General features: G+C 38.9%; 1 protein-coding gene across 1 annotated transcript; it reads right to left on the bottom strand.

Moving 5' to 3' along the window:
* Positions 1 to 203: 203 nt before the first annotated feature.
* Positions 204 to 2,082, bottom strand: LOC109793500 (putative UPF0481 protein At3g02645). Its single transcript, XM_020352966.3, has one exon. It carries the CDS (start codon positions 1,995 to 1,997, stop codon positions 396 to 398), a length of 1,602 nt encoding a protein of 533 aa, XP_020208555.1. The 5' UTR covers positions 1,998 to 2,082; the 3' UTR covers positions 204 to 395.
* Between the last annotated feature and the right edge of the window lie 9,450 nt (positions 2,083 to 11,532).

An 11,532-nucleotide genomic window follows, 5' to 3' on the forward strand; every position in this document is an offset into this window, starting at 1 on the left:
ACCAAAACCTCTCATTTATTAAGGACACAGTAGCAACTCCTTAGCAGTTTTATTTATAAATTCTTTTTGTTTAAAAATAAGTGATTAATAAAATATACCCATTTTTTTTAATAGGTATAGATATTATCTAAAAGATAAATAATTGTTTACACTCGTCATTACTATAAAGACTGTTTCGCTTGAATAACATCACGCATATGATATAGATTACAAACACTATAAAAATATGACATATGATATATTTTTCTTTAACAAATAAATTATACATTCTAAATCACTATCATTCATTTTACTTCTTTTTCATCCTCTCACTCCCAACTTTTACACACCCAAAAGTATACATTACGTAATTTTTTAACTAAATTTGTAAAAGGAAAAACGATATGAAAAATCATTTAATTGTACCTAAAATGACTCGGACAATCATAAACAGTGCAAAATGTTTGAAGAGCTGTCATGGCCAGGAGCACAAAGGTGGCAAGAAGTGTCAAGAGCTTCCATGAAGAGTACACATAATTGGTTAAGATCCCGTACGGCTTACCCTTCTGCTTATCATGGACGTACTTGTTGACTTTCTTAATAGTTTCATCCAATTTCTCAGTCTTGGTGGGTCCGATGGATTTGCTCATTCCATTGAACAGTTCCTCACTTTCTTCCACGCTGAGAGAACTACTTGATTCTATGATCCCTGCATTCTTGAGAAGCTTCACATCGTCCACAGTGTCTATAATTCCACGCATCAATTCTGTGTACCTTGTGAAGATGAGAAAGTCTGGTTTGGTCAAGGCCTCGTGAGCCACAAGGTTTCTCATTATCACTTCGGAGTTCACATCCAATTTAAGCACTGGGAGGTAAAATATGCCCTTTTTCTCGTCGAATTCAATGGCCATGATGCCACCTTTCGAGGGCTGAAAATGGATCCCAACTGAGTAAAGCTCACGCACAGAAGGGATGGTGACAACCACAGGAGCTTCTGTTTCAGAAGGCAGCGTTGTTTCTGATGAAAATTTTTGAAAATTTGACATGTTGAGTATTGCATCTAGGGTTCTTCTAATGGGTTGAGGAAGAGGAACATTCATGTCCTTTAGCCTTTTGAGAGTGCCAAGTGTCAATCTTAATATACCTTTAACTTTCTTCAAGAAAATGACAATCTCTTCAGGTTTCGAGCTTCTTATAGCAGTGTTAGAGAAATTACTATGTGGCTTGCACATATCTTCGGTTTGATCAGGTATTGATGTTTCAGAGTTTTCATTCTGAGGGACTACCAAATGGTACATGAGATCCAATATATGGTAATGCTTTGTGACAGCCTCAGAGCATGTGGGGGTGTGAGTTAACTTGAGTGGAGAGTGTTCAGCACAGAATGACAAGAGCATTGAACCCAAGTGTTCTTGAACTGAATCAACAGGTTTGGAGCTTTCAAGCACCAAGATCCTCAGCAACATGTAGGTTGGAATTTGGTTCTCCACCATTATCATGTCCCTTATGATGGCATCTTTGGTTAGCTTCACACCACTTATCTGAACTTGTTCTTCTAGTCCTGTCATGGAAGAACTAGATACTTTCTCATCCAGATAATTGTGGTAGAAATCCAATAAGAACAAACCATCAAGAGCCATGGTGTATAACAAGGTATCTTCCTTGAGGTCCAAGTATTTGTGGTAACAAGCACGGATGAAGGGTCCCGTGTTGCGAAGTTGCTCAACTAGGGTTTTGAGGTCATGTTTGTTGAAGTGGTCGAGGACCCTTTTGGCAGCAAAAATCTTGAACCTTTCCATGGGATAGAGATCAGGGCGAAAGTGGTTGTATGGACCAATGGCTATAAGTTGTGGGGCAAAGGCTTCTGGTTTTCCACAACTCAAAGATTTTGGGACTTGGTATATGCAAACAGGCATTTTGTTCAAGATTGAGAGGTTGGTTTCACTCACCAACTGATTCATTTGGACGACCCAAGTGTCTTCATCGGATTCTGAGTTGAAGATTGTTAGAGAGGCCATCTGGGATTTTGCTTGCTAATATTTTTTTTTCTGGGATTTTGCTTGCTAATATGCTATTCTGTGTAGTATATGCTAGTTTGTCCCCAATAGGTTGTTGGGTTATATTGACACCACGAATGTGTTTTATTTATAGGAAGGTGGTAATTGATTAAAAATTTTGAATGATTGCTACAGTCACGGACATCAGTTAAATGTGCATGAATTCGTATTATTGTTTTTGGTTGGTGTGAATGTGAATGAGAAACCACATCACATCGAAATACATATATTTCTTGTATTCTAAACCCTAAAAAAATATATACACATATGTGATGTTTTAAGATTTTAAATTAAGATGTAGCATGAATTAAATTTGATTATAGTTTGTTTTTAATTTATGAATTTTTTTAGGGTTATTGGGGTATTATTTTAACGAATATGTTTTTCATATCGATAATCATATGATGTTTTAAAATTTTTAAGATTAAGATGTGGTGTTATTATTAAATATTGTAATTGCTCACGATTCATGAATGATAATGAAAGTGATTTCCACTCTAAAGTACATGTGTCAACTATGATTGCATAGCAGCCGTCCCTGTGCCAATGAACTAATGACTGGTGGTAAACATTACAGTTTTTTTCCATTCCACCTTAATTAGTTTATTATATAAGAAATGTATGCGACAAAGTCTAGGTTGATCCATATTAAAATTAACTGAAAGTTTAAATTTTAAGGTCTTATATTTTTTCATTATTTTTGTTGTATACAAATATACTAATTTGAGCTTAACAAACCATACAAAAAAAAAATTAAAACAAATTTTCAAAAATAGAAAATACATTTTTTAAACCAAACAAATTCTTTAGTATAATTTTTGTTTTAGATTTCAGATTCTATTTTCTTTCCGTCCCACTCCCATCGAATGTATATGTTATATGAAGTATTTTAACATAAAATGAAAATTACCGAAATTATAAGCCTTTTTTGTTTTTGTAATAATATCAGTTAGGTTTTTGAAATATTAATCATTTTTTTGGATTAATTTTATATTAATAATTGATGAACAAAAACTTCCAATAAACATATACGATATTAAGGAGCATGAGGATTGAGCTGCACTCAAGATTTTCTGGTAAATAATGCTGCAATTATCAATATTAGTATGTAATTAATTATTATGTAGATTTTTCTTCCAAAAACATTTTATGATTCGAATTTCATGAATTGGCCTAAAGATTAAGGAAAATTATAATCGAAGAATAGGACGTCTACCTAATACCAAAATTGTAGGAACTAAGAAATCACCACATATATATGGTGGAAGACCAAATTTAAAGTGACCGGTAAATATTGGCAACTAGTAATTCCACATTATGACTAATCTTAAAGGCGATCGACTAACGTGTGTATATATATTATCACATTACTTTAGAGGAATGGTATCATGTTGACAACTAAAATCGAATTATAAAATAGAGAAGATGTTAAAAACACATTATCACATGAGAGTGAGATATATGGATGAAGACTTAAAAATTAAAATTGAGTGACACGTAAAATATCTTCATCATTTAATATACTTTTTTGAGTAATGGGCATGAATGCTTTATATTGTATGAATATAGAATACTTATTTTACAATGTAGTCATGCTCGATTAGCCTCCAGACTATTGTCGAGTGACCATCTGACCAAGTCAACAGATGAGACTATTTTATCATTTTTTTTTTGTACAAGGGATATACATATTAAAGTTCAGAATCAGTAAGCTAGTACAATTGGTTACTATATCTATTCTTGAATTAAGACTAGCTAGTTGTTATATTAATCTCTTTTAAAAAAATGTTAAATAAATTTTAAAAATACAAATTGATATATTTGATTGAATGACCTCAAAGAAAGGTCAACAATAAATTTTTATAAAGGCAGAAGACTTCAAGCTTTAAAGAGGATTCAAGAAAGACAAGCGTTGTATTAAAAACAGTCATTAATCTGTAAATTAAAAAAAATTATATTATGTAAGACTTTAATCTTGGCCTTAGTTACCTCATTAGGGTAACTAGAAAATCGTCAAATCAACCTAAAAACTAAAGTTAAGAGATTTAAAATGTACATTATTTTTTCTTTTTAATCATCAAACAGAAATTATATAAATTGAGATAGTACAAGGAATATATAAACCTTTTACAAGTCATGCATTGAGAAGCACACGAGCTCATATGATGTAGACGCACTAGTACAAAAGAGGTGTATTACGTCGGATATTTTTAGCTTTTTACGTCAGAAAATGTACCGACGTAGAAGCGGGAGACGTAAATTTTACGTCGGATCTTCAAAACCGACGTAAATTTACGTCGGACATTAAGACAATCGACGTAAAAAAGTAGGAAAAAAAATTAAAAAAAAAACATAAAAATGCCAGCAGAACGGCCCGTTCTGCAAGCAGAACGGCCCGTTCTCCAAGCAGAATGCCCCGTTCTGCTTGTAGAACAGGCCGTTCTGCTTGCAGAACAAGCCATTCAGCTTCGTATAACAACCCAAAAGAAAACGCCCACTACCTACACAAATAGAACAACCAAAAAATCAAATAAAACAGATAGCCAGAGTAGCAATGCGAAGTAGAAAAGTGCTAACAAAACCTTGATTCATACCTAAGAAGCAGCAACAATGTGCAAATGAGTAACAAAGAGTTCATTCCTCTGCAAAGACAAAAAAACGATTCAGTAACAAAGGAGAGGGAGAGGGTTTAGAGAGAAAAAAATAAAAAGTGATGAAGAGTGAATGGGCGCGGTGTGCCTCGCGCTATCTTATTCAAATTTGCGTTCTTTTTTACGTCGGACCTGGTATGGTCCGACGTAAAAAGTCCAATCAACGTCGGCCGCAACACACCTCCGACGTAGATTGGACTTTTTACGTCGGACCCTACCAGGTCCGACGTAAAAAAGTTCGCAAAAATTACAAAAATGCCACCGCGTTTTTTTTTACGTCGGATTTTCGTATTTCTGACGTAAAAGGGGTGACGTAATATGCTAATTTTCCACTATTAAACCCTATTTAAACTCCTAAGATAATAAATAGTACCTAACCATTCAAATTGTCATTCCTACCACTATAGCACTAACATTTACAACTTCAATATCTATAATGCCTTCAATCATATAATTGTTAGGCCAATGTGAGAATCTCCCTTATTAGTACCACCCTCTTATGTTGATAATGTTAAATTTCCTCTACATCTTAAAACCAGAATGGCCACCACATTTTATGATACCCAAACAAATTGTATATATATTGTAAATACTGTAGCCTTTTGTAAGGATCACTGGGCCTATTACACTGATTCCCTCTGATGAGTCCACTACAATTGCATCATCACAGTTGGGCCACTCCACCGATTTTGAGGCTGTGATTGGAAGGACTAGTAAAAGGCAGCCTCAGCTATTTCAACACTTTAAGGATTACGTGGTGACTCTACCTCATGCTCGTGGGAAAGGGAAATCCGTCAGGAATGATTAGGGAATCACAAGTTTGTTATGACTTTTTCTGTTTTTCCTTTTCCTTTTATTTTAATTGCCTTGTTATTGTTAGGCGGTTGTAAGAAAGTGCATATATAGCATATTTTGGTGCAGTATAGAGGCAGAAAAGTATTTAGTTGATTATTCTCTCTTTGATTATTCTTCTCTCTCTCTCTGCTCACCTTTCTGTTATTCTCTCTTCCAATTTCCTTTCATTTGGTGCTCTCTGTCGCCACCGGCCCGAAACGGGCCTCGGCGGTCGCGAAGACGGTCGAGCTCGCTTATTATTTTTAGTTTTGAAAATGTATTGGATTATTAGAACGACTTGTTCTCAAACTGAGACCTTGTCGATCTTATCCAATTTATTTATTAAAAGTCTCACCAATCCATATTAATCCCAAGCGGGACCCTCCATGGATTAGAGGTTTTCGCAAAAGGAGGGTTCGTGGAGTCGCCACCAATGTTTTACTCAAAACATTGGAAAAAGGGATAAGGCAATTGATTTTATAAATCAACTTTGGCCATTACAACCAGAGTTGGGTAAGGGAGTCGGTTACGCGTGGGGAAGGTGTTAGCACCCCACAGCGCCCCTTTCGGGTTCCCTATGACAGATTATTTCTAAAATAATAGCGTAAAATTACTAAATTACCCCTATTTATTCTAAGCAATTATAAATTAACTATCTACATGATGACAGTTTAAATATGCACACAGAAAGCAGTAAAAGGAAGGATTTAAGAAGAAACCTCTTGAAGCGTGCTTTTATATATTGAGTAAAACTGGGAAGCTTTTTGGCGTTCCCTCGCTCTACAAGCTCGCTCGCTCCTTCCTAAAAACTTTTGACTATGGAAATCCGGAGGATTTCCCTTCGACTAGGTTCGAATCTCCAAGCTAAGTGCTCGGAATTCCAGAACTTCGTCGGATCGACTCCCAGAGAGATTTCTAGGGCAGAACACTGCTCAAAAACCCCAGAATACTTAAGGAGGGAGTCAAAACTGAGTAAAAAGTGTGGAATGACGTCCAATTGACGTCATATTTATAGGGAATAGGCGCAATACGGCCTACAGAAGCAATACGGCCGTATTGAAATTTTTGAACTTCAATACGGTCGTATTGAGTTCAATACGGCCGTATTGAAATTCAGAAATTTCAATGCGCCCGTATTGAGTTCACTGCGGCTGTATTGAAGCTTCAATACGGCCGTATTGGTTTCAGTACGGCCGTATTGAAGTTTCAGAAACTTCAATACGCCGTATTGAGTTCACTGCGGCCGTATTGAGGCTTCAATACGGCCGTATTAAGTTCAGTACGGCCGTATTGGGCTTCATTCCCTCCACTTCCTTATTTTGAGCTATTCTAAGACCTCTAGACCTACAGAGAACCCTCCTAGGGCCTTCCAGGAGTCCTTCTGGCTGATCTTCCTTCAATCTTCGAGAGTCTTCAAGCTTTATTTCCGACCCGGACAATTTTAGGGGTCTACAGCTGCCCCCCCTTTACTTAGTCGGACGGCCTTTTGGTGTACCGGCTGACAAGTAAAGGAGTTGACCCAATTGTCCGGGTGATGCACCGACCTTCTGACTTGTAGCGTCTTCCGGTGGAAAATTGTCGAGTAGCCTCTCCAGGTTTTGCTTTGCTTGTTGCCCAAGCTGGAAGCTGTGAGTATCGCCTCTCCAGGCTTAGCTTCACTCTTTGTTCGAGCCGGAAGCTAAGTACCCTTGTGACAACGGTAGCAGTGTGAGTTTCGCCCCTCCAGGCTTAGTCTCGCTCTTTGTTCGAGCCGGAAACTAAGCACCTTTGTGACGACGGTGAGCAGTGTGAGTTTCGCCTCTCCAGGCTTAGTCTCGCTCTTTGTTCGAGCCGGAAACTAAGCACCTTTGTGACGACGGTGAGCAGTGTGAGTTTCGCCTCTCCAGGCTTTGCTTTGCTTGCTGCCCAAGCTGGAAGCTGTGAGTACCGCCTCTCCAGGCTTAGCTTCACTCTTTGTTTGAGCCGGAAGCTAAGTACCCTTGTGACAACGGTAGCAGTGTGTACCTCCTTTCCAGAGATAGCTTCGCTCATTGCTCGAGCCGGAAGCTGCATACCTCCGTGTTTGTGACGACGGGGTAGCGTGAATATTTCCTTTTCAGGGATTTGTGATGATTTTGTCTCCACAGTCCACGATGCTGCTTCGACGGTTGTTTTTTGATTTTTGTGCCACTGAGGGCTGGATAACGCAGGGATCCGTCTAGGGGATGTGCAGTTACTCATAGGTTTTTTGTGTCCCAACTTTCCATTGCGTAGTTGGTGCCCACTGGGGAATTTCTGATTCCTTAGGGATGCAGACACAAAGACGCTCTTTCTGATGTGAGCGGTGCCTTATGATTGGCTGACGTCCTTTCGACGTTGGTGGAGTATCCCGGTTATCCTTGTTCGGGTAACTCTTTTTGATTTTCTGATTTTTTGCTGCCTCTGTGTAGGCTGTTATCCGCTGGGGATTCTGGATGTTGATTTTGATTAGCCTCTTCTGTTAGGCATATCACCTTGATGTTCAATGATAGGCTGAGAGCCGGATTCCGCTTGGGGAATGATTATTGATCTTTTCGATTTTTTCTCTTTTTTGAAAGAGTGCCTCTGAATAGGCGAATTATCTTGATGTTTGATGATTGGCTGAATGCCGAATTCCTCTTGGGGAATGGTTATTGATCTTTTTGATTTTTTCTCTTTTTGAAGGGGTGCCTCTTGAGTAGGCGACTGGGGATTTGAAGTTCAGTGTTCGGCTGAGTGCCAAATTCCGCTTGGGGAATGGTTATTGATGTTTTTTGATTTTTCTCCTTTTGCAGGGATGCCTCTGAGTAGGCGACTGGGGAATGTGCGATCTTATGTATCCCAGAGTATTATTTAGGAAGCCTCTGCAGGCTTAGCCTCACTCAACGCTTGAGCTGGAGAGCTATCTTTACTGAGGAAGTTTAAGTCCTTTGACTTGGATATTGTTTGGATGATCGCACTTCCATTGGGGATTGCGTCGATTTTACTTTGATAGCTCTCACTGGGGATTTTTCCGTGAGCTTGAGCTGAGGTTCCCTCTGGGGAGTATTATTTCTGCGAGCCTCTCCAGGCTCAGTTATTCTGCATACTGTGGAGGATGTGGAGTATTATTTTGGTAAGCCTCTCCAGGCTTAGTTATTCTGTACAAATTGTTTGTTGGATTTTCTATATCCTTGCCTTTTTTCATTTTCGGCTTTTTCTGTATTTTGCCTTTTCTTCTGATTTGGCTTTTTCTTGTATTTTGCCTTTTTTATGTTTTTGGCTTTTGCTGTACAGAAATTAAAAGTGCTAAAGAAATTAAATTCAGTTATTATGAGAGAGTATTATTTCGGCAAGCCTCTCCAGGCTCAGTTATTCTGAAGGAGTATTATTTCGACAAGCCTCTCCAGGCTCAATTATTCTGTGGGAGTATTGTTTCGGCAAGCCTCTCCAGGCTCAGTTATTCTGAGAGTATTCTTTCGGCAAGCCTCTCCAGGCTCAGTTATTCTGAGAGTATTCTTTCGGCAAGCCTCTCCAGGCTCAGTTATTCTGAGAGTATTCTTTCGGCAAGCCTCTCCAGGCTCAGTTATTCTGTATGACGCTGTTGATTTTCTGAATCTTTGCATTTTGTTTGCTGCTATCATACACAAGCAATTTTTCCTATTTTTTCTATTTTATGCAATTGCCTCATGACGAGGTCTTTGAAAATTTCTTTATGGCCAATACGGCCGCATCCATTTCAGTACGCCCGTATTGAGTTGGAAATTTGTTCATAACCCCAATTTTAGTACGGGTGTACTGAACATGGTACGGGCGCATTGTTTTTTCTGAAGTTTATATTTTTTGTTTTTTCAATAAACAGAGAATAAGTGATCTTCCAGTACACCTATCATCTGTATGCATGTGTGCAGTATATGATGCACCTAATTCTATTTGATTCATTTTTCAAAAGAATTAACCGATGCGTTTTTCTGTTTGGATTTTTGCCATTCCTCCAGACGGACTGTGCTCTGCCGATTTCTGTTACCGAGGAATGATGCGTATTTGATTTTGGTGTCATCAACCAAATGATCCTTCCCTTCTTTTAGAAGATATGTCAACCCTCCTATTGACCACTATATCTCCATGTTTCCACTAGATTATTCAAAAATCGTTGGGACAAGACAGAAAAGAAGGAAAGGATATATTTTCAAAAGTTTGTGTTTTAGAGGGGATTATTTTATTTTTGAAAAATGGTTTTTGTAAGAATGGCTGGCCATGGTAGGCTTATTGTGTTTAGGCTTGTTTGATTAAACACTTATGAAGTTAAGCACATCTTTGTTATTAATGATTGTGCTTTGACAACTTGGATAGCTTTTCTTGAGCCCCTTGTTGAATTCAATTGATGGTACCATCATGGATTTATTTTGTTTTTCTTTTTTGATGGCCCTAACTTTTGCCTAAAACACCCATTTGTGATGTCTTAGCGGGCTTTTGTCTTTATTTTGTAACCCTAACTTTTGCCTAGGTCACCCTTTTGTGGGATTCCTAGCGGGTCTTTTGCTCTTATTTTGTAACCCTAACTTTTGCCTAGGTCACCCTTTTGTGGGATTCCTAGCGGGTCTTTTGCTCTTATTTTTACGCAGTCCCCTTTTTGGGTTTCCTGCCGAGCTTATTATCTTTAGGATTTCTTTTATCCATGATGGCACTTATTGATGCCAAGAAACGGTGCTCCAAGCTGTCATGCACATTTCCACATAAAAATGATGCGGGTTTATTGTTATCAAGATGATTTTAACCTCATTTATGCTTATTCAAACAGGGTTAAAATAATGTGGTCTAGAATTTTATTGCAAGCAAGAAAAGAAGCAATAAAGAATTAATGAAGAATGATTTTATTATAATCGCAGCGGAAACATGTGCCCTATCGAGGCTCGGGGGTCGGGCTGTCCCCGAGGAGTGATCTCTAATAGTCACTGAATTTACACATCCCTATTAGAAGGAAAAGGACACTTGATGACGACAGCTGGCCTTGACGTTTGTGAATCAGCCTTCCTAAAGATCTGGCTTAAAGAACGTCGAGAAGGATCTTGATTCCTCTTCGTTCTTTGATCTTTAACAGGGTTGTATCCTAACCCTTGTTTCCCCGGATTGTCCTTGATAATGGGTAGCTCCGGGATTCCTTGGGAGTCCTTGCCTAATCCTTGTCCTGGCAAGTATCCGTTCTTTGTGAGCATATGAGCTACCTTCTTCATTTCTCGGGGAAATGTCTCAACATTGGCGATCTCCAATGCTTGGAAGGCGGTTTCTAAAGCTTCCTCTGCTGCATCCACATAAGGTATGTTGGATGGCTTGCTGATGAGTATGTCATCTTCAGCTTGCACGGTCACCAGTTTGTCACCCACTATGAACTTGACTTTCTGGTGGAGCGTAGAGGGTACAGCTTTCGCATCATGAATCCAAGGTCGGCCGAGGAGACAGCTGTATGCCGGAGTAATGTCCATCACTTGGAATTCGACATTAAAGACGGTGGGTCCAATTTGGATTGGAAGATTGACTTCTCCCACCACTTCTCTTTTAGAGCCGTCGAAAGCTCGAACGATCATGTTGCTCGGGCGCATTTGGACTCCCTTGATTGCCACTTGATCGAGCGTTCTTTTTGGCATCACGTTCAAGGAAGATCCATTATCTACCAAGACTTTGGCGATGTGATACTCCTTGCACTTTACAGAGATGTGCAAGGGCTTGTTGTGGTTCGGTCCCTCAGCGGGGATTTCTTCATCGGTGAAGGTGAGGTGATCACTAGCCGTGATGTGACTAACAATCCCCTCAAACTTGTCTTGGGAGATAGTGTGCGACACATATGCCTCGTTCAAGACTTTCGACAGAGCTTGCCGATGCGGTTCGGAACTTAGGATCAACGACAACAGCGTAATCTTTGCTGGCGTCCTATGAAGTTGATCCATGATGGAGTACTCGCTCTGTCGGATAAACTTTAACAGCTCGTCTGTCTCCTCCTCGGATTTTTTTTTCTCGGTTTTCTTTTCTTCTTTTTT

The sequence above is a fragment of the Cajanus cajan genome, chromosome 1 (genome assembly GCF_000230855.2).
Source record: "Cajanus cajan strain Asha chromosome 1, NIPB_CcT2T_4, whole genome shotgun sequence".
Taxonomy (NCBI): domain Eukaryota; kingdom Viridiplantae; phylum Streptophyta; class Magnoliopsida; order Fabales; family Fabaceae; genus Cajanus; species Cajanus cajan.